The 22,782-nt window shown below is 44.4% G+C and overlaps 2 protein-coding genes across 2 annotated transcripts in view; both read right to left on the minus strand.

Moving 5' to 3' along the window:
• LOC132998715 (golgin subfamily B member 1-like) overlaps positions 1 to 17,143 on the minus strand; it is a 33,403-nt gene extending 16,260 nt beyond the window's left edge. The window contains exons 1-20 of the mRNA XM_061068458.1: positions 17,044 to 17,143; positions 14,891 to 14,950; positions 14,032 to 14,187; positions 13,337 to 13,474; positions 12,461 to 12,574; positions 12,143 to 12,295; positions 11,358 to 11,537; positions 11,138 to 11,260; positions 10,823 to 10,936; positions 10,364 to 10,667; positions 10,042 to 10,157; positions 9,719 to 9,836; positions 8,595 to 8,686; positions 8,353 to 8,503; positions 4,225 to 4,331; positions 3,158 to 3,248; positions 1,644 to 1,777; positions 1,021 to 1,130; positions 483 to 651; positions 295 to 399 (exon numbers count right to left, since the gene is read on the minus strand). Coding sequence (XP_060924441.1) covers positions 295 to 399; positions 483 to 651; positions 1,021 to 1,130; positions 1,644 to 1,777; positions 3,158 to 3,248; positions 4,225 to 4,331; positions 8,353 to 8,503; positions 8,595 to 8,686; positions 9,719 to 9,836; positions 10,042 to 10,157; positions 10,364 to 10,667; positions 10,823 to 10,936; positions 11,138 to 11,260; positions 11,358 to 11,537; positions 12,143 to 12,295; positions 12,461 to 12,574; positions 13,337 to 13,474; positions 14,032 to 14,187; positions 14,891 to 14,935 — 2,520 coding nt within the window. The 5' untranslated portion in view covers positions 14,936 to 14,950; positions 17,044 to 17,143. The remainder of the gene's footprint in view (positions 1 to 294; positions 400 to 482; positions 652 to 1,020; positions 1,131 to 1,643; positions 1,778 to 3,157; positions 3,249 to 4,224; positions 4,332 to 8,352; positions 8,504 to 8,594; positions 8,687 to 9,718; positions 9,837 to 10,041; positions 10,158 to 10,363; positions 10,668 to 10,822; positions 10,937 to 11,137; positions 11,261 to 11,357; positions 11,538 to 12,142; positions 12,296 to 12,460; positions 12,575 to 13,336; positions 13,475 to 14,031; positions 14,188 to 14,890; positions 14,951 to 17,043) is intronic.
• A 2,367-nt stretch (positions 17,144 to 19,510) lies between these two features.
• On the minus strand, positions 19,511 to 20,695 carry LOC132998785 (guanylyl cyclase-activating protein 2-like). The gene is made up of 4 exons (XM_061068531.1): positions 20,495 to 20,695; positions 20,198 to 20,347; positions 19,766 to 19,865; positions 19,511 to 19,629 (listed from the first exon to the last, which is right to left on the minus strand). Exons 1-4 carry the CDS (start codon positions 20,693 to 20,695, stop codon positions 19,511 to 19,513), a joined length of 570 nt encoding a protein of 189 aa, XP_060924514.1.
• Between the last annotated feature and the right edge of the window lie 2,087 nt (positions 20,696 to 22,782).

The following is a 22,782-nucleotide window of genomic DNA, read 5'->3' on the forward strand; positions in this document are numbered from 1 at the left end:
GAGACATGTTTGAGAAGGAAGAAGAAAGGGGGGGGGGGGGGTCTCAGCGAGTTTACCTTATTAAAAATGTTTATGTGCTTTAGGAAAAAGGCTTTCTGTTTACATGAAAACCTAAATATATAAGCCATACATGTTTTTTGAGTTTGGAAATTATCTTTTTTTGTAAACAGCAGTTCTGCTCTTACGAAAACCCTCAGGTTTCAGATGTTGTTTCTGTTCGGAGCTTTAGGTCTTAATGGATTTAAGTGAAACAGAATTCATAAAGATAATTTTTTTTTGTTTGAGAAATCACACCTTCTCTTTCAGAAGAGTAAACTTCTGCGTGAGGTCACACACTTCGGCCTTTAACTCCGAACAGTGTTTCTCCGACCTGCTGCATTTTGTGGAGACGTTGTCGAGCTGAAAGGAGGAAAAGGAAAAGTCGTCAACTACAAACACACAACAAACAGAGAAGAAACCTTAACAACGCAGGTAAAACTCACAGTGTGCTCGGTCTGAAGGAGCCGCTCAGAGACGTCTTTGAACTGAATCTCCTTCTCGCTCAGAGATTCTCTGAGGCTGCCGATCAGCTCAAGTTTCTCCGACGTTTTAGCCAAAGTGTTTTCCTTCTCGATCAGTGAACTTTCCAGACACTCCTGTGTGTTACTCAGTCTGAAAAACACACAAACAGTTATAACAGTTCACACGTGTGTTGGTGGCGTCTCATCAGTGTCTGTCAGAAAGTCACTTTTATCCACTTCTACGTCACATTTCTACGATAGACTGTTTGGATCTTGGTGGTTTTTAACTAAGCAGATCAACGTTGAGATCTGAAGTTATCAGAGAAACAAGCTGAGCAAACTTTTTAAAAGAGATGCCCCCTAGTGGGCACTTTCTCAAAAACCAGAAACTATAACCAACTAACTAACAGTTGATGAATGCATATATTATAAGAAAGACAATTAGAGTCTATTAGTGAGATGTGTCTCGCTGTATTTCCATGTACTCAGACTTGGTGTTTGCAGAGATCTGTTGTTTTACCCTTTGAGCTGCTCGGTGAGACTGGCGACCAGCAGCTGATGTTTCTCTGCGTCTCTGCTCTGCTGAATTCGGACGCTGGCGAGTTGACTCTGAAGTTTCTCGGACTCGTTCTGTGGGGCCACAACAACAAACATCAATATGCAAAGATGAAGTTCATACAGATCTGGATGAAGAGACGGTCACTGCACACAGACGTGGACGACAGCAGATCCCTGGAGACGAGCGTCAGTGGACAAGCGTCACCATCAGAATCATTAAGATCCTTAGGTTTTATCTTCACATGGGAACAAACCCTGATGTTCACCATCTGTGAGGTTCACGACACCCAGTGAGTCTGCGTTATTCCACCAAAGTGTCCGAGGTTAAACAAGCACACCACACGTTAGCCGCCACCGCCAGAGGAGCTCTCCAGCGCACACGCACACGAGACCCAACACACCTGAGAGACCCAACATGGCTGCTCATCTTCATCTACATCAAACGTCACCTGTGTTAGAAGGGCTTGTTACTAAATCCCAGTCCTCAGGGGAAACATGCAATTCACTCGTCATTTACTCAACGTCTTCACGACCAGCAGTGGATAAGAAGATGGCGTGTGGTAGGACGAGCTCACGGGAGGTTACCTGAAACGCCTCCATGCGAGACTGCAGCTGCTGTCGATCCTCCAGATCCTGACAGCGCTCCTCCAGGCTCAGGATCTGCTCCTGCAGCTGGTTCCTCTCCAGCTCCAGCTCCTCCACCACAGAGCGCAAACCATCTGGAGTCATCAGGACAGAGAGCAGGTTAGAACATCACAGGGCGGGGGTGGAAGTAAATACAGACAGTTGAAGAATTGAAGGAAACAGCAACAAGTCTATAAGCTGTTTTCAGACATGGACTCATGACATTTTTCTGAAAATTGGGAGTTAATGTTTGTCCTGTGAAGCAGCAGCAGGTTGTCGGGTCCGACTCGGGGAACATGGAACATGTGGGAACATCCAGGCAAGGGGCGGGGCCTGTAGAGCAGCAGGAGGCGGGACATGATGTATAAACTCTGCTGTGGACAGATCAGTGTTGTTGTTTCCAGCTCCTCCACACGGCGTCGGCCTCATCACCAGAAGATCTGGAACCTCCTCGTGTTTCCAAGTGGACGTCTTCGTCTTCTACGTGTCCTGCTCCTCTTCTTCATCCTGAGATCTTTGTGTTCTTCAGTTTCACGTCCGTCACGTGTTAGAAACCTCGTCCACACGTCCACTCGCTCACTGGGGGCTTCCACACATTGTCCTGCTGGTTCCTCACATGGACTCTGACATGTTACACACATTTTACCACTAAGCTGCAGGAGAAGATCCAGAACACGTCCAGAGACACTGACTCAGACATTTGTTCTCACATAGAGAACATGTCAGGAACATGTGAGGAACAGGTGAGGAACATGTGAGGAACATGTCAGACTACAGAGCAGGTCTGAAAACAGCTTATGAGAAAGTGAAGATTAATTTACTGAAACAAGGCTTCGCTCCAAACAACCAAAACTTACATCAGTTAGTTTTCCATCTGGAACAAAACTACTTATATGTATTTTTTTTTTTAGTTATTTTGTTTCTTGGATATCTGATGATGTATTTTTTGGGTTTTTGGATAAGAAGCAACTTAAAAAGACCAGAAACAGGATGAGAAAAACTTGAAATGAGCAGAACATGCAAACAATGAAAAACAACTTACCACAGATGAGGAGCTTCCTGTCACCGACACTTATACATTCACACACTCAGTGAGGTCATCCAGACAAACACTAGCCAGCTCAACCAGCATGCACGTGTCAAAAGAAAATACTGTCAACAGACACAATGGAGACCAGCGGATGAATTGACTCGATAAATAAACCCAGGGTTAGTTTTAATGAACTGAGGATGAGCTTGTTAGAGTTTGACCCAAACACGTGGACCAGAAGTCAAACTGAACCAAACACCAACAAACAGCCACGATCCAACACTCAGTAAAACCAGTTTGGAGTTTTATGGTAAAAAACAAAAATACCAACCCGAAGGCAACTTAAGTTTCCCAAAGTAATGTGCAGATGACCGTGTGCATGCCGGCGTAAACTGTCTAGCGGATCTCACACCTGTATCTGGGGAACTGAACTCGGGCCACCAACCTCCCATGTTCTCCCCCTCCATCGGGGGGGTGCTCTGCGAGGCGCTGCGAGGGTCCTGGAACTGGACCTGTCCGTCAAACTCAAAGTCCTCCTGCAGGGGGCGACACGCTTTACTCAACCAGAGCAGCAACAGGTTCTCAAAACCTTTCTGTTTGTGCAGATTGAAACCGATCAGAGGTTCTTCGGCCAACTTCCTGTCTCTATGTGACGCTAAGCTAAGCTAAGCTAAGCTAAGCTAAGCTAACCAGCTCTACGCTTCATGCACACATAGACATATATAAAGGCTAGATGTCTCGTCTGCGTTGCCGGCCAACGGCAGATTTTGAAACGGTTTGGTTTGTTTTAAACGTCAGAGATGTAGTTATGACACTGCATAAATTATAAAAATTTTTTAGAAAATAACAATATTATTCATAAGTACACAGTGTCATATCTACATCTCAGACGTTTATAACAAACCAAACCGTTTCAAAATCGGTCGAAAATTCAGCAAGTTAGTGTTATTTACCAACACAATGTTATGGGTGAGCGAGCTGCCCCGTAGCAAGATGGCCGCCATGTGGTGACGTCTGGCTCCGTCGAACAAGACATCTAGTCTTTATATATGTCTATGCATGCACATACATCGGATTGTTAGCGTCTTAGCAAGACGGCACATGACTCCCTTTTCGATTTATTAAAAAGGAGTGATTGTCACATGTCAACATGAATTAAATTGGACCTAAAATGTATATTTTTGTGCAACATTTCTACAACAGTGGAATTAGTTTAGAGCTTTCAACAATTTTGTAGTTGAGGGGAAATATCCACTGATAACAAAACACACAACTGTGTCGCTCAGCGGAGCTCGAATCTTCATCGAGGTCCAACGGTTCCATAAAGTCGATGAAGCTGAAACAACATTACGTCTGGGCCCGTTTGTGAGATCTCTCCTAATTAATTGAATGTCCTCTGTTTAAAAGGAAAACCACAATGGAGATTGTATAAATCAGATAAATCATGCGATCACTTGTTCATTAAACACATAAATACAAAGGGTTTTTGTGTGTCTGCGTGTGTTATCGTACCTGCAGGCTCCGCTGGGCCGGGGCCGTGAGCTTCTTGACCCTGTGTTGGCCGAGCCCCCGGGACTGAGCCAGCTCCTCCTCCAACTCCTGCTGCCGAGAGGCCAGTGCTGGATCGGAGCAGCCAGGAAAGAACCAGTCATCCTCAATCAGTTTTGTGCCACAGGGAAAGGGGGGGGGGGGGGTTGGGTTGAGGATGTGTTTATGAACGGGAGGAGGGTATAAAAGGGGCCGGACAGCGTGACGGCAGAGTGAGAGACACAACGTGAGGACAGAGACGGACAGTGGAGAAGAAGTGTGACGATGGCACAGGTGGTGTTGGATGGATTCCATGAGGAGGGAGATGAGGCACTTTCAACACCACAAATAAACTCGGTGAAAGAGAAAACAGTTACATCCAGACAGACTGCGAGAAAAGGAACAGAGAATCAAGGATGGAGAGAGAGGAAGTGACTCAGACTCCAGGTGTGTGTTCACGTTGTTTTTTTTGCATAAATGTCCTGAGAGAGAAACACGTCCAACGCAACGTCCTGGTCGGAGTCATGCAGCGAGTCTGCACAGCAACAACACAGCATTCAAACATGTGGGAGCGGAGCAGGGGAAGAGGCTGTGGGGGGGGGGGGGGGGACCCGTTTGTCTGAGTCACACTTCAAGCCAACGTTGATTCAACAGGGACACCAGACAGTTATTTAGAGTGACACCGGAGGGGTGCACGTCTGAGGGGGATTATGCTTTTATACTATTTGGGTTTTCATTCAGCCGAACAGGAAGCAAGCAGGGCAACGGCAAGAAGATTAGACCGAACAAAACACGTTCCCATCCGTTTTGTGACAGGCGGAGTCAGGTGTGTGGGTGGAGGGAGAGGGAGGCAGCTCAGAGCGAGAGGTGGGCGAGAGAAGAGAAACAGTGAGTGGGTGAAGCAGTGGTCAGCGTGGGTTCAGGGTTCAGCTCCGACCGGCTCGACTCAGCAAGGAAGCAAACGCACCAGGACTAGGTACTGGAAAGAATGCATCAGATTATCTACACTCATCGTTTCTGTTTTCAGACACGGACTGAAGAGACAATAGTCTGTAGTTAGTGTTTCTCCTTCATCCTGAGATCTGTGTTCTTCCAGTTTCACGTTGATCACGTGTTAGAAACCTCATCCACACGTCCACTCTGACTTTTTCCAGATACGCTCCTGATCAAAATCTTAAGACCAGTTCAAAAATTGCCTGAATTTGCATTTTGCACTGTTGGATCTTAGGAAGGTTCTAAGTAGAGCTTCAAAATGCAAAAAGAAGAAATGGGAAGTAGGCTGTTCATCAGCTGATCAAAAGTTTAAGACCACAGCTCAAAAAAAAAAAAAAACCTCCTAAAACAGAAATTAAAGTGTCAAAAACTGACTCGGTAATGAGTAGCTCCACCATTGTTGATCACTTCAAAAATTCGTTTTGGCATGCTTGATGCAAGTGTTTCCTAAAGGCTAGTGCGAATGTTGAACAGCCTACTTCAGTTAAATTGTTGTTTCCAATAAATTGCCTGCTCACAACTTTTGGTCTCTTGTTCCCATTTCTTCTTTTTGCATTTTGAAACTCTACTTAGAACCTTCCTAAGATCCAACAGTGCAAAATGCAAATTCATGCAATTTTTGAACTGGTCTTAAGATTTTGATCAGGAGTGTATCTTACTAGCAGGCTGCAGGAGAAGTTCTGGAAAACGTCCGGAGCAACTGACTCATTTGTGTTCTTACTTATAGTTCATGTCTGAAAACAGGTTGAATAAACTGAGTGTGATGCAGAACGGAGCCGGTCGGCCTCACCCTGATGTTTCACCTCCACTGACCACAGCAGCAGGGATCATATCAGGAGGATGGAAGAGCAGGAGACACACACGTATTATTCATCAAACCAAACCGGTTATTCATTAGTTGTGTTAGTTTATAAAGTGATATTAGACAACTTTAAAGCAGGAGGGGGTTATTAATTAATCATGTTTAAGGTCACTTTAAGGTTGTGGTTTGGTTATAAATAAAACAACAGACATGAACAAAGAGTTCTTGGTTCCAGTTGATGGAAAAGAAGCAGCAAAGCAGAAGCAAAGCAGAAGCAAAGCAGAAGCAAAGCCGGTACTGAAGCTAAAGTCTCTGGTTTTAGATTCTGTTTGTGGCAAATAATAAACTCAGACTTAGAAGCTGATTGACAACATGTATGACATCATCATTCTAAAAGATCAGAGCACCACAACAGACCAATAAACTCTAATCATCTTTAACAACAATACCACTAACAGCATTAGGAGTGATTGGACTGAATGAGAAGGTGAATGAGTCACTAACTCCGACATCATGTTAAACAGGAGGTTTGTTGTGTCAGCAGAGACGTATTTCAGTCGAGCTGTGAGACTTGTGTGTCGACAACTTGTTGCTGATTCAGCAGTTTCACAAGCACTTCATATTGATTTAGTTGAAGAAACATTTAGCTCTTATTTAATAATGAATGATGATCAATTACGATCGATATGACGTCTTTAAATATCCCAAACATTACATCTTTCAATTCTGATTGATGATCCCGAGCCTGAAATAAATGTTAAATCTGAGCGAAGCATCACTATGATGAACGTACTTATTCAAACAAAACTTTAGAAAAGTTTCCGACAGAGACGGGTGAGCTTCTCTGGTTTCAAGGCAACTTGAATGTTCTCCGACAACCAGGGTGAATTTAACGTGGGTGCAAAGGTGTGGTACAAGAACAGCAGCGAGCCGCTCACTGTGTGTCTGAGTGTGTGTGTGTCTGTGTCTGAGTGTGTGTGTGAGTGTGTGTGTGTGTGTGTTAAAAGACCTTTAATTGAAAAACTGCACCTCCTAGTCATAACCCAGAAGTGTAATTCACTGAGGAAAGAGGTGGATTTACAACAAACTTCACCATCAGCTCCAAAAGCCCAAAATACAGGAAGTCAATATGTTATTTTAATGATAAATAAGATTTAATTTAAATGAGTTTACAAGGAACTAGAAAGAAAGTGCAGGTTCCACTGGATGACACATAGAACTCGACACCGACCGAATGAATCAGTTTAGAATTGGTTAAAACTCGGTCTGTGTGTAGGTTTGTGAGGAAAAAGGAGCAGTTAGAACATTTCAAAACATGAGGTATGAATATGAATAAGATCGTTTTATCCACCTTCTGCAAAGTGAAGCTACAAACACACACACACAGATTCTACATGAGTGTTGTGTGTCTGCAGCATGTGATGTCATCCTCTTCCCAGAGTTAGTGCAAGTTTAGTTTCCTTCACAGAAGAAAAAAACCCATATTTGATTTGATACCATTATTATTATTATTATTATTATTTTAGTGTGACAACCCCAGAAATCAAAGGAAACAAAGTAGGAGAGAAGAACAAAGGGGTGAAGGAATGGAAAAGAAAAGAGGAAGAACACAGGAGAAAGGAAGAAGGAAATGGGCGGAGTCTAAAGTGCGGCCTGCCACTGCACTGCCTGCAGTTCAGCCTCGGTCCAAGTGTGAAGGCGAACTGCAGAGAGTGCAGTGAGCAGGAGCTGCACTGGGGGGGGTGGAGGAGGAGGAGCCTGCATGCACAAAACTGATGGGAAACTGTTCTGATTGGCTGCTCCCATCCCTGGAGCAGGGGCTGGAGTGGGGGTGGGGGGGTGGGGGGGGTTGGGGGGAGGGTCCAGGAGATGGGAGGCAGCACAGGGTCAAACCGAACGCTCCCCGTTACCAAACAAAGAAAAAGAAAATGATGTTCAGTCAGACAAGTGGTCAACACAGACGGGATCAGAGTTTGATGGTGGAGGCGGAGCCGAGTCGAGACGGAACACAAACTGAAAACTGGTTTTGTCTCCTGAGCTTCTGAAGAATGTGTCTGAGATACGTTCTCCTGTCAACAGAACTTCATGTGCACAGAGCTTCTCATTCTGGAGTCACGACCCCCCAGTAGAACCCGGCTGCTGCACACGATGAAGCACTGACTCACTGACGCTCAATAACAATGATCTAAAGCAGATCTCATCCCTGGTTTAAATTCCCAGACTTATATATTGAATTTTATTTTGAATAATAATAATTAACTCCTCAGCCACGTGGCGACCCTGGGATGAGGAACCACTGCTCTAACAGAAGCTCTTACCCTCTCTCTCCTCCTCCATGTGGCTAATGCGGAGCGCCATGGCCACCTTCTCCTCCTTGGCCCGGTCCCTGGCACTGACCGCCTCCGTCACCATCTCCTGCCATTCCAGCACCTGGCTCTGGGAGTCGTCAGCACTTCCTGACTCACTGGCCTGCGAGCAGAGAGCGGCAGGAAACAGGCCGTGAGGAGGCAGATCAACCGAAGGCAGCAGAGTTACAAGATACACGTCCTGGATCCCTGACCTGAGAGGCGGCCCTCTTATTGAACTGCTCCAGGTCGGCCTGGAGACTCCTCTGCTGCTCCTCGTACACCACCAGCTTCGCCTCCAGCATTTCTAACAGAAAACATCAGACAAGTTCATCATCACATCGAAGGAACCAGTGACGTTATCTCATGTTAATAAGCATGTTAGGTTTTCAGTTCTGTTTGTCTGTCTGTCAGGAGGATTACACACAAAAAACTAAAAGGACGGATGTGGTATCGTCCAAGAAAGAAACCATTAGTGTTTGGAGAGGATTTGATTTCACTTCCTTAAGATCAAAACAGATTGAATATGTCATTTTTTACGCAGGCTGCTTTTAAAGAAACCAAAAACAAACCGAAAAATAAGGATTTGCAGCTAATCTGGATCAAATGTCAGTCTAGAGCTGCTTAAAGGTCAAATAAATAAACCGTATTGTTCTTATCTTTTAGTTTCTTCCTCTCAACTACATGAGAGAATGGATATTTTGCCTGTGTTTAAAGGGACTCTTACCTTTGTTGCATTTTTACACTTTTTTTGGATAAGGTTAAATTGGTATTAATAAGGTAATGACACTCTAAAATGCAAGACAGACCCACCAGGAGTAAAAACAAACAATTATTTCACTCTCATAATATTTAGTGAAAACTTCAACCAATAAAATTCTTCGGGACCGAAGGACCTTATTGGCCGACAGACCTGTCTGTTTGCTGCATGGAGGTTTTCCGTCTGCTTCTTGTGGCGCATTCGGGCCCGTCATCAAGGCATGTGAATGTAAATGTATATAACTTACCGAATCCATTGCTTTGGTAAACAAAAACTCACGTGCGTGCGCGGAGGCAGTAGGTTGTAAGTCTGCTTGTAAATAAAGTTTCTTCAAAAAAACACCGCGGATGGGAACGAGGGGGTGGGGCATTGGAGGAAGGCTGGATGATTTGAATGTGCTGTAATTCTCAAATGCAACAAAGGTAAGAGTCCCTTTAATGTTTCTACATGGTTTATGCATGTTATCTCAATATGCTACAAGGTGATAAGAGGCCAATCACTGTAGGTAAGTGCACTCTGAGAGTTCTTCTCATAGATTTAACCACGAGGTCCAGGGAACAATCCACTTGGTTTGGTTACCATTCTTCGTCTTGAGCTCCTCGTACTGCTCGACCTTCCAGAGGTTCTCCTCCCTCTCCTCCTCCAGAGCCGTGATATGACTCCTCAGAGCCGTCAGGTCCGGGGGGGCGCCTCCAGCCTGAAGAGGACAGAGAGGACGTCTTTTAAATGGGTCTTTTTTTACTTAGAAGACGTCTTCCTGCTTTTTGATGTTGTTTATAATGTTACTGGGGAAACAAGTCCAGTTTGAGATTTGTCTTCATTTTCTTTTGGATCATTTAAAAAAGACCTTTTCAATTTCGATTTAAATTCTGTAGAACAGAACAAAAGGTTGTTCATTTTACTTGGCTTTTCTTTAGCTCCTCCTCCAACTGTCTGATCCGAGACTTCGACCAAGCTTTCATCTTCAAGAACTTGGCGTCTGATCTGCTGGCTTCATCCGTCTTCTGCTTTGCTTGTGCTGCAGAAATAAAGAAATGCATTTAACTTGGTGAAGAGATCTCACTGATTTTGTTCAGGTCTCATCGTTCTATGATTGTGGGTTTGATGACATCGTTGTGTTTGACCTGGTTTACTGGTAAATGTGGTGAAAAGTGTCTCCTTGGATGCACAGAACATACAATCTGATTAAAAACATTTTATTAAAAGAAAGGATGATGTAATCACCTTCTAGCTCAGCCATTCTTTGGATGGAGGCTGAATCAGCAGTCATGCTTCCCGACTCCGAGGCCTCCTGACTGGCAGGTGGCGCTGCTCCCGAGGTTCTCCTCAGCTCCTCCAGCTGCTCCAGGAAGTCCTGCTGGGCTTGGTCCACCAGGGAGCGATGCTGCTCGCTCAGCCGCTGCACCTCCGCCTGCTGTTTCTCCATCAGGTCGCGAAGCTGTGCTCGCATCACGTGCTTCTCTGCCTCCATCTTGGAGGCCAAGCTCTCTCGTTCAACCTGGAGCCGACGGAGCTTCTCAGTCAGTTCCTAGAGGGACAAGAGAAGATGATGAAGAACAGTGGAGAACATCATAAAAACAATGGGGTTAAGGAAGTGCCATTACGTTTCATTTTAAATCTATAACATGATTAATGAAGAAAACTCATTATATACACAAGCGTAGAGACGTTGTCTTTCCTGACCTGTATCTGTTGGTCTCTTCCATCCACTTCTCCCTGGAGAACATCAATGACCTGCGTTTTACCCAGCAGCACCTCCTCCTTCTCATGGAGCTTCTGTTTGAGGGCCTTCAGAAGCTGAGGAGACAGAAATAAAATATATGTTTTTATAACATTTTCCAGAGCTCATGTCTGAAAACAGCCAGAGGCATGTGATGGGTGACACTTGATGGCTGTGAGCAGCTCTTACATTTCCTCAGAACAGAAAGAGAAAAACAGAAGCATGTATAAATAAGCAGGTTCCTCCCTGATTGGTTTAGAAGTGAGTGATGTCACTACCTGCTCCAGGTCGGCGCTGGCATCAGACTTGGCTGCGAGCTTGAAGAGTTCCTGCTCGTGCATCTGGTTGATCTCCATCAGCTGGTTATCTTTCTGAATGAGGATGTCTTTGAATGTCTGGATCTAAAAACCATCATCAGCGACCAGATGTTAAACAGATACAGGAAACAATCAAAGCACCTGTGTGTGTTTGTGGCTGGAATCAAATTTAAAAACCTACGTTCTGTTTGTACATGTTCTCCTTCTGAGCGTACTGCTCCTTCTCTGTGACCAGCAGCTCCTTCAGGCTCTCCGCCTGCTCCTGCAGGAGACTGTAGCGCTCCTCTGCTTCTCCCACCTTCCTGGTCAGACTCTGCACCAGCAGCTGGAGCTCCTGCATGGCTCCACCCTCCTCCACCACCTGCAGGAGGCAAAGCACAGATGAGCATCAGCAAATGCATTGGACTCAGAGAGAAAGTCAAAATATAAATATATTAGGGCTGGGCAAGTTAACTCGTTTTAATCGAGTTAACTCAAGTGATGAGTTAACTTGATTAATTATTTTATCTCGCATTAACTCAGGTTTGATTATTTATTGTTTTATTGTGAAAGTCAGGCTTTTATTTTGTGAAAGTCTGTTGCTGACTGCTGCAGAACAGGAAAAAAGAAAATAATTGGCGGATAAACAATCGAGTTAACTCATCACTTGAGTTAACTCGATTAAAACGAGTTAACTCATCACTTGAGTTAACTCGATTAAAACGAGTTAACTTGCCCAGCCCTAAAATATATATAAATTTAAACGGCTGAAAACGTGGAATGTAGCTTCTACTGTTATTCCTTCAGCTAGATCAACATTTATAAGTTTAAGTTTTAAAATGCATCAATGTTTTTTAATTCATCTGGTTTCCAGTAGATGGAGATTCCTTATGATATTTTTTTAAAGTACACTATTTAAAACTAAGACACATGAAGCCTGAATCAGTTATGAGCTGATGCTCCCACCATGTTCTCTGTGTCCCTGACCTGTTGTGGAGGAGGTGCGACGGGCTGATCTCCTGCCAGAGCTGTTTGCAGGTGGACGATGTAGGCCTCCTTCTCCACCAGTTTCCGCTCCTTCTCCGTCAGCATCGTGTCCATTTCCTCTCCTCGCTGCCGCTGCGACTCCACCTCCTTCCGCTGGAGTAGATTCAAGTTTTTGGTTTAAAGAGAAAGAAGAAACGTCAGAATTCAAACCCTGACTGCTTTTAAGAAATGTCCAGAAGAGAGAGAGAGAGATGGTTGAACCTTGTTCATCTTTCAACATGACAACAGGAGGGTGAATCCATATTGAATAAGCATTACCTTGTTTTCCAGCTCATTGTTTCTTTGTGCAAGTTGCTGTTCAAGTTCCTCAACTTTCTTCTTCAGTAAGACAATCTTTCCCCGACTGGCTTGCTCTCCTGCTTCTGATGATCCCTAGAGACAAATATCAAATGACAGGCGTTGCTCAAGTTGTTCTGTGTGTCCCGATTGTTTGTTGATAAAAGATCCATGAGATCGACCAACGACACGTTAAGTTTACATTGATTTGATTTCAATCTCAAGTCTAAAATGAAATGGGATTTAAATTATGCTAGAAAAATTAGAGACATAAGCTGTCTTCAGACATGAACACCAGAAAATGTCTGGAAATTGTATCCAGACTATTTCTGGAGTTAGTGTTTCTCCTGTGAAGCAGCAGCAGCAGGAACATGTGGGAACATCAGGCGAGGGGCGGAGCCTGTACAGCAGCAGGAGGCGGGACATGACGTATAAACTCAGCTGTGGAAAGATCCGTGTTGTTGTTTCCAGCTCCTCCACACGGCGTCGCCCTCATCACCAGAAGATCTTGAATCTCCTCGTGTTTCCAAGTGGACGTCTTCGTCTTCTACGTGTCCTGCTCCTCTTCTTCATCCTGAGATCTTTGTTCTTCAGTTTCACGTCACGTGTTAGAAACCTCGTCCACACGTCCACTCGCTCACTGGGAAGCTTCCACACATTGTCCTGCTGGTTCCTCACATGCACTCAATCTGACATGTTACACACATTTTTGGCAGGACAAGTTCCAGATTTCAGTGCAGGTCTGAAAACAGCTTCTGTGATGAGTTTCAGATTCACGTGGATAATAAACCTCACATTTTCCTCAGGTCTATTCATCTATCTCACATCTATCTAATCATCCTCTTAGAGTAGCTGTACCTTCTTGCTGTGTGTGGGCGTGCCCGGACCCCCCTGTTGCCTCTTCAGCTCCTCCAGCTGGGACGTGAGGGACGTCACCTTGGCTTTGTTCTGGAGACGCAGCTTCGACAGTTTGGCATCACAAGCCTCCTTCTCCACCTGAGTCCCACAGAACAGGTTGTTCATTAATGATTGTTTTTACTTTCACCCACAATGTGACAAATGCTTCAAACCACACCACTACACACAGCTGTTTGCAGGACGCATAGTGATGAGGTGATGGATCGTGATTCTCATTCTGATCTCATCCATCTTGTTTATGAGAGATGTGGAGTTGGTGAGGAACAGCCAAGCACGTAGCTCGTAAAAAGACGTCTCATTTGCTGTTGTAGGTCATCGAGAGGCAGCAATATTACAGTAAGACTGTTTCATAACCAGTTCAAAACTCCTTGTAGGGAACTTAAAAAAACGTTTACCTGCTACTTTCGGTGTAAAACAGTTTGTGGGAGCGGTGTTTGTCTCCTTTAGATTCAGGTGCTGGCTACATCCCATCATTATTAATATTGCTCAAGCCATGATGCTTTACTGAATTTATGTAAATGCTGATTTATTATATATACAGATCACAGATGGTCCCTATCTGACACATGGAAACTTCTCAAAAGGACAAACAGCAGAATTCATTCTCATAAATCAGCCTTCCTATTTCCTCTCACCTTCAGCTGCTCGTCTTTGGTGCGAAGCGTTGCATCCTTTTCTCGGATCATCTCCTTCAGCTGAGTGACCAGCAGCTCGGTGTGGCTCAGCCGCTCGGCCGCCTCCTCCACAGCCAGCTCGCCGGCGCCAGCAGCACGGAGGGGAGAGCCCGGGCCCTGAGGACGAGGAGGACGAGGACATTTCATTTAGGAAGCAGAGACAAAATCACAGGAACCCAGCTGGTGTTGGAACAGGCCAGCAGGTATCTGATTGCAATGTTGAAGAAAATTAAATACTGGCTTTCACTGCCAGCGTCAGTCACAGATTATGTTGGACAGAATGAATAGGTTTTACAAATATAAACTTTCTGGTTTTCAATGGATTTCTTATAATTTTGTTTCTGTGTTGTTTTTAATGTTGCTTTCGAGCACCTTGAATATTCCTTTGAGTATGAAGTCTGCTTTATAAATAAAACCTTGACTAAACTCATCGGAATTCAGATTTGATTGGATCAGAGGCGTTTTATGAAATGATTAACAACTCATGCTAGCAAATTAGATTAGCAAGTTTCCTAGGTCGCCAAATTAGTGCCGTAAAGGCAACAAAAGCTGCGCCAATACAAATAAAAAGCAGTGTCAAAATTTGACAGTTCATGAGTTATATGTCTGAAGCAACAGAATTCACCTGGATGCACGTATTTAATAATGGATCCTGAATTGTAAATGTCGTGATGGACAAAGTGTGTAAACAGTCCTATAGATTTATGATACGTTACAAACACACTAATGACAAGTTGTTTCAGTTTGTTAAATAACAGTTAACAGTGTCACAGATCTCTTCACTGTTTAATCAATGAAAGACAAACGTGTGTGAACGTACTCCAGACCCAGGTTCTCCCTCTTCAGCAGAAAACCACTTCAGCATGGTTTCAGTTGAGACCTGTAAACACACACACACACAGGAAATCATTTAATAACAATCTAGAAGTGTCACCTTACTGTTGGTGTGTGTCAGTCTGAGCCCAAATAAAACTGGTTTCTGGGGCTGATGCCAATAATTATACTTAGTTATGTGTGAGGCTTGATATTTTACAATTTAACCATAAACTTCCTTATAAATAAATATAAAAAGAAAATACAAATCCCTTGCGAATAACAGAAATAATGTAAATAAACAGATTTTCTCGTGGTTTATTCAGTAAAAGATGTAACATCAGCAAACATAAACCCTAGTATGTGTGTGGCTGAGCCTCCAAAGAGCAGGACAGAGACGAGTCTGTTCCCGGGGCTGAAGCTGGAGTTTCTCTCAAGCTTCTCATCCAATAAACTACACAGACGACTTCCTGGGGTCCACAGCAACACACAGAAACCTGACATCAGGACAGAACTTCTGAGGCTGAACTCGTTCCTACACTAAAATATTAACGAACACCCGAGCAAATAATAGTCTGAGGAATGCAGTCTTTCAGGTCAGAGACTTGCTCAGCAGGCCGAGGCAGTCAGGTGACTGTGAGCGTCCGAGCCAATCATGAACCAGTGTTGACTTTACAGCAGGTTACAGGAGAGACACCCGCCTGCTGGGTGTGGCTCCTGGTGCTGGGAGCAGCCAGGACCCGACCTCGACCTGAGGCCTGGTCCTGGTGCTGGGAGCAGCCAGGAGACCAGGACCAGACCCCGACCTGAGGCCTGGTCTCCTGGTGCTGGGAGCAGCCAGGAGACCAGGACCAGACCTGAGGCCTGGTCCTGGTGCTGGGAGCAGCCAGGAGACCAGGACTTGACCCCGATCTGAGGCCTGGTGCTGGGAGCAGCCAGGAGACCAGGACTTGACCTGAGGTCTGGCCCTGGTCTCCTGGTGCTGGGAGCAGCCAGGAGACCAGGACCGGACCCTGACCTGAGGCCTGGTGCTGGTCTCCTGGTGCTGAGAGCAGCCAGGAGACCAGGGCCAGGCCCAGACCTGAGGCCTGGTCTCCTGGTGCTGGCTGACCTGAGGCCTGGTCCTGGTCCTGGTCTCCTGGCTACACCCAGGACCAGACCAACACAATGTGCAGTGACAGAACCAGTCAACCTTCACAACACACCACGTGACGCAGCTGGAAAACCAGGTCTAACTGGTCTTGTCCCACACGTCTCCAGTGGACACCAGTGTATTTCAGGAATCATCTCCTTGAGCTTATTTACACAAACACTAAATTGAAAGATGTCTGTGTGCTGACCAGTAGGCGGCTCCACGATCAGGACAGACTTTCTAAGAGAAGAGAAGCAAGTCATGAACTCAATCATCTGAGAAGACGGAGGAACAAACTCATAAATCATATATTGGCAGGACAAACTCCGGTGAGAGTCCGGAGCCTCTGACACACAGACAGCTCAATAACAGGAGATTATCCGGAGGTTCTGTGGAGTCTGACCCTGATGGAACCACAGTGGTTCTGTCAGTGTGACTTCCGGCTCACTGCAGTGACCTCATCACTCATCTGGACCTCCGGTTGTTCTCCGGAGTTTGACTGCTTCGTGTTCTCCTGGATGACGACAGCTCCCTCGGGATCTATGATCTGTTTCTCCATGACGAACCCGAGGAGGTAGCAGACAGATGCTAACACAGATGCTAACACAGATGCTAGCACTTCACACTCAGACAAGTAGCTGCTTCTAAACGCTCATTCCACTGTGGACCGAACCAGTTTCCACCAAACAACCTCCGACTGAAACCTCTCAGGTTTCTCGCACTCCGGAGTCAATCCTTCTTACTCGAGCCCAGGACTGAACGCTAGCTACCTTATGCTAGCTCCTCTGCGGCTGCTATGCTAGCTGCAGCCGCAGAGGCCTCGCACCCACCCGGGCAGGGGGGGTCGGAACCCGGCTGCACGTCCATACTCAGCCCGGTGACTTCAGGAAACTTAGCTAGCGTGAATCCAGCTAGCTAGCTCGACCTGGACAGCTGGGGCAGCTACATGCTAACGTAGCTAGCATGTAGCTGCCTCTTCGTGACAGACCCGCTCAGTCGAACGACTCGACTCGGTTTCAAACATTTACCGGATCTCAGCTCCAGGAAGAATCCGTCCACAGAACCAAGAAATCACATGTTAGTCCGCTTAGCGACGAGGAGCAGCGCAGGACGGGTTATCAACACAGCAGCAGCGGGGCACTGCGCATGCGCACACCTGTCACCTTCCGCAGCACGACGAACTGCGTTTTCACGCGATTATCGTGAGCTACGAATTAAAACTTGGAGTGAAAAGTTCGTGAATATGAAAAGAGCCGTTAGAGTTATTTTTTTTAATTCACCACGTGTTTCTACCGAATAGGAGAAACTCGTTTCAAAGAGGAAACAAACACCGAGATAAACACCTGCAGGTCACTTCCGGTCTACTTCTAACAGCCTTCAGAGGACATGAAGAAGAACGGCTCCAGCTCTAATCTGATTGGCTCCTGAAGGGCCCCTGTCCCGTCAGTGGTTATTAAAAAAAAACTAGTTTCTTAAAATATAAAAAATTAATATGACGATTCGTTAAGAAGAATGTGTGAATGAACAATGTGCTAGAACAGGAGACAATTCTCCAGATATACTTAAATCTGTGTGTGAAATATCCTTGATATTCAATGTATGTCTCACACACACAAACAGACACACACACACACACACACACATAAACACATTGCCCCACGTTTGCACAGAAATAAAATTGCATTCTTTGACTAAACATATTTATTTAGAGAGACTTTTGTTTACATTGTTCTTATAATATCAAGTTCTATTTTTATTATTTTAATTTTTTTACTGTGGCCCAGACCCCCGGTTGTGTGTTTGGTAACAAGCTGCAGATTTTCTCTTTTTTGAGGCTATGGTGGAATTTGTGTTTATTGAAGCAGAAGGAAAAAGTAAATCTTTAAGTATTTTGGTGTCATGTGTTTTACTTTGAAAGATAAATACATCTTTCAAAGTAAAGGTGCACAGGTACAGGTCCTGTTGACACTAAATGAGGCTCACATGCACATGCACATGCACATGCACATGCACATGCACATGCACATGCACATGCACATGCACATGCACATGCACATGCACATGCACATGCACATGCACATGCACATGCACATGCACTGTTCCCTGGTAAAGACCCTGTGGGACCTTGTGTATGGATTTACTGTGTCTTTCTAATCTTAGCCTTTAAGGCTCTTTGCCTAAGGACATGATATAATTTGGCTTCATGCCCCCGCCCCCCCGACAACCACAACCTGCCAGAAGAGAATTCAAAATGAGATATCTTCTGTGTCTTGTCTTTTCAGGTCTCAATTCAATATGAAATTTAAACACTTTCCTTTGCACTCCTGAGAAATGTCCTTCCTCTGGTCCCAGTCTGATATTTACTCAAAATCCTTCATTTTCTGTCTCACTCCACTTAACTTTGTCAGAAATAATGAGTTAAGCTTTTACATGAGCTGACAAAGTATCTGAACTTTGCCTCAGTGATCAGATTCAAGTGTAAATCAAACTTTGAGAAGCAGCAGAAGAACTCGTTAGGATGATTTGTGTCGTCTCTCTCTCTCTCTCCCGAGGGAGGTGCAGGAGAAACACATCGGAATCTTCAAATGAGACGAGTTTAATTCTCATGACGAATGTGAGCAGCAAACATTCAGATTGTTCAGATTTTATATATGTATAACATACAATCACATTGTCCTATGAAAACATCTCAAAAAGTAGATTTTTTTTTTTACAGCTTAGAGAAGCAAATAGAAGTCAAGGAGGGGAAATGTTTCTTTTAATGTGAGTCGTCACAGAAAGTCAAACGTGTGAGTGTCTGTGTGAATGTCTCTGATGTAGCAGGCACCACTTTATCATAGTGCTCAGTAAGGAGCCTTAAAGGCTAAGAGCAGTAAGTCAGCCTAAATCCAAATGGTGAAAGCTCCCATGTGCAGAACTGAGCTGAATTACAGTTTGTTTTTCTGTGTTCAAACTAAGGTTCAATTTAAAAATTCAGCTCAGCTCACAGGGACAAATAAGCACAACGAACTTTAGCAAAACATCAGGTCTGAGAACAACAGGCACAACGCACTGGAACCTCAGGTTTGTTTTCTGACTTCAGCACTTCCTCAGGTTGTCTTGAGTCATGATACCAAGCTGTGTCCTGTCACTCGGTGCAGAACAAACATGGCTTCTCTCCCAGAAAAGGTGAAACCAGGTTGAAATTGAAGATTTGATGGAAGGTTCTGCTGCTCATCTTTAAGCATAAATACAAATAAAGAAGATTCACTCAGTCCAGCGCTGGATGAGATTCTCCAGAGTCTCTGAACCTCTCGCTCCCTCAGATCGAATATAACAAGATGATGATTTCCTCGAATGGTCGCTCATGATGCACAAAAGTGGAAAGATCATTTCTGTGTGGAAACAAGGCGAGAGCTGGTCACTGAAGGCCAACAGGGGCGTGTCTGAAGGGGTGGAGGCCCAGGTCATCACTCAGAACCCCCCCCCGAGTCCGACCCCTTTGAGTCCTTGTCCTCAGGGTTTGCTCTGCTGCTCGATGAACCAATCACAGGGCGCGATGTCCAGTTTGAGCTGTTCCATCACCCACGGGTCCTTTTCAGCTCCCTCTATAAATTCCTCCAGAGAAATCTGACCTGGACAGAAGGAAACACAAAGTATAATGTTTATAAAGTGTTAACAGATCCAGCTCAGAATCAACACATCTCAGGATCCGACTGCTTTTCACTATGAATTGAGCCGACTTGTGTTTGTGTTGAACTTGTGACTCACTGTCTCTATTCTTGTCCACCTGGTCGAATATTCTGTTGCAGATGTCGTCGATGTTCTGAGTGACCTCCGGTTCGTTGTGTCTCTTTATCTTGTTGATGATCTGCACAGAAGAAACAAGCTTTAAGTGTCTCATGCTGACGTCTTTAGACAATCAAATTGTTTTTTTATCTTATTGGATTGAAACACAGAAACAAATTCCTTTTGACTTGACTTGACTTGACGTTCACTTCACTCACACCCTGGAAGGAATCAATGAGGCGTAACAACGCAGACTGGTTCTGATTCAGTATCGACGCACACGTTCTTATTTTTATAACAATAAAGTGCAACAGAAACACAAAAATGAACTTAAACAACCTCTTATTCTTCTATAGGTGATGGTCCAGTAAAAAAATGGCTGCCGATGTGAATGTAAAGGAAGCGTGAACTCACTTTGACGATGTGTCGTACTTCCTGTCGGTCCAGGCAGCCATTTCCATTTCTGTCATACACTTTGAAAGACCACTTCAGTTTGTCCTCGAGTTTTCCACGAAAAACCAGATGCACGGCGGCTACGAACTCCATGAAGTCCAGTTTACCGTCCTGCGGGAAAACCAGAGGTCAGACACATCAGTCAGATTATAATCAGATGAATACTCACGAGATACATTTGCCTGTTTTACACAGCTCAACTAAAGTTAGTTTTCTGTCATCTCTTCACTTCTACATCCCTGGACGCTGTCACATCACCTGATTTGTGTCAAAGGATCGAAACACATTTTCCATGTACGCTGACTCTTCTTCTGTGCAGGGTGTGCCGGTGCCAAAGATCTTCTTGAACTCGTGTAAGTGTAGATTCCCACTCGGACACTCGCTGGCAAACTTGCGGTAGAGTTCCTGAATGTTTTGCAGAGTCACCTCCTTTTCACTGACCACCTGTACTTGACCCATGTTGTTTTAAATAAAAAGAAGCGCCAACATTACGTTCCTGAAGCCGTCGAGTGTCTTCAGCCGTCCAGTGTCTTCAGCCGTCCAGTGTCTTCAGCCGTCCTCCCACACAGACCCTGCGGAGGCTATTTCCAGGCAACCTGTGCACAAATCCAATTGACTTTCAAATGATCTTCTGCAAATCCATCCAGTCAAATCCACCTTTTCCCTTTGATATTTGTATTCTGTAAAAACTTGACCAAGCAACTCTGTGTCGCTCTAAAGGAACCAGAAGGATTCACTGACCACTGAGCTCTAGTGAATTAACACAAAAGCAGCAGATCTGTCGGCTTTGGCAGCAAAGACGAGTGGATTGCCTCAATCCAGGGAAAAGGCCACCAGAGCTCTCAGCCAGATTAAAACCAGGATGACGTAAAATCCAGCCTGAGCGTGGTCAGGAAAAAAAGAGTTGATCCCCTGAGGTCTGGTGTGAGCTCACTTCACCGAGACTCCCCTGCCTGCTGGAGGGGGGGGGGGGGGGGGGGGGACTTATACACTGATGAGGTGAATATAAATAGGTTCATTTATATCAGTGGGAGATCTTGTTTGTAAAAGTTAAAGCTTCACTTCACAGTGATGGAGGAAGCACTTAGACATAAGACTAAAATGTACTCAAGTAAAAGTAACACATCAACTTCTCTTCTTGAGTCAAAGTAAGTACTTATAAATACACTTCACATTATGATGATAATATCTTTATTAATATCGCACAATACCTCTCTTCACTCAGAGATGACGACTGCTGGATGTCCTCAGACGAGACGTCCCAGACACTCGCAGCTCGTTTCCAAACCTGCGTCTTCAGCCGTCTCTCTGTCGTCTGCAGAAATGTCCATGTGGACATGTGGTTTTGGGACCATATTATCTTGACCTTTGACCTATTAGCTCCCGAAGTCAATCATCTGGAGACAATCTCCAAAGATGGTAAAAAGTGTTTTCTCTCAAATCAACAAAAACTGGACACTTGATCAAATGAACTGAACTTCAGAGTTTAAAAAAAAAAACATCGTCTCGCTCCACCAGCTCTGTTTGGGATTATTTTATTGTTTCCTGAGCAAATCCTCCTCATATAAATATTCTTCTTTTTTTTTTTTTTTTTCACTTTATTTATTGGTTTTCACAATTGAAAATGAAATCTCATACAAACAGACGTATATGAAACTTTTTTTTTCTCCCCCGCCCCCCCCCCCCCCCCACCCCAGGGGACAAACAGAAAAGAAAGAATTAAATAATAATGATTTAAAAAGAAAAAAATATATATATATATATATATATATATATATACGTCATTGTCATCAATAAAACAAAACAAAAAAACAACAGACAAAACACAAGGTGTGTGTGAGAGAGCATTCATGTGGTTTTCAGTAATGATAAATGACAATATATACTGTACATGACATATAGGACAAAACTTCACACTTGTTCAAGCAGGTATGTAATAAAAGGTTGCCATATCCTGCTGAAGTTATCATTAGGACGTCGCAGAGCAAGTCTGATCTTTTCTAGCTTCAAGAGTTGCAGCGTATCTCTAACCATATGTTTATAGGAGGGCGGGGCAGCCTGTTTCCAATTAAGTAAAATGATTCTTCTCGCTAGGAGGGTGACAAAAGCAATGCGATCAGATTGTGCCCTAGGAAGGTGGTCATCCTCACATTAGATACCAAATATAGCCGTGAGCGGGTTCGGCTCTATTGGCCTTGAAATATCTTGGATAGGGCATCAAATATAGAGGACCAGTAACCCCAGAGTCTCGGACAAGACCAGAACGTATGAGATAATGTTGCAGGTGAAAAATTGCATCTATTACATGAATCATCAATTGTTGGATACATCTTCGCGATTCTAGCTTTAGACAACTGCAGTCTGTGTGCTACCTTGGATTGAAGTAGGCCATGTCTGGCACAGATTGATGAGGAGTGTATCCTTGTAAATATATTTGACCATTCAGTATCTGTGATTTGTAAATTCAGATCAGCCTGCCATGCTTCTCTCAGTGCATCAAGAGATGTCGTCTGTAAAGATGAGAGTTTCATATACATAATGGATAT

This window comes from Limanda limanda, chromosome 3, assembly GCF_963576545.1.
Source record: "Limanda limanda chromosome 3, fLimLim1.1, whole genome shotgun sequence".
NCBI classification, from domain to species: domain Eukaryota; kingdom Metazoa; phylum Chordata; class Actinopteri; order Pleuronectiformes; family Pleuronectidae; genus Limanda; species Limanda limanda.

Coding starts and splice junctions, on each gene's coding strand:
- LOC132998785 (XM_061068531.1), bottom strand. CDS start 20,695: ATGGGTCAAGTACAGGTGGTCAGTGAAAAGGAGGTGACTCTGCAAAAC. Junction 20,348..20,494: donor GATCCTTTGACACAAATCAG/GTGATGTGACAG, acceptor GTTTTCCCGCAG/GACGGTAAACTGGACTTCAT. Junction 19,630..19,765: donor GGTGGACAAGAATAGAGACA/GTGAGTCACAAG, acceptor CCTTCTGTCCAG/GTCAGATTTCTCTGGAGGAA.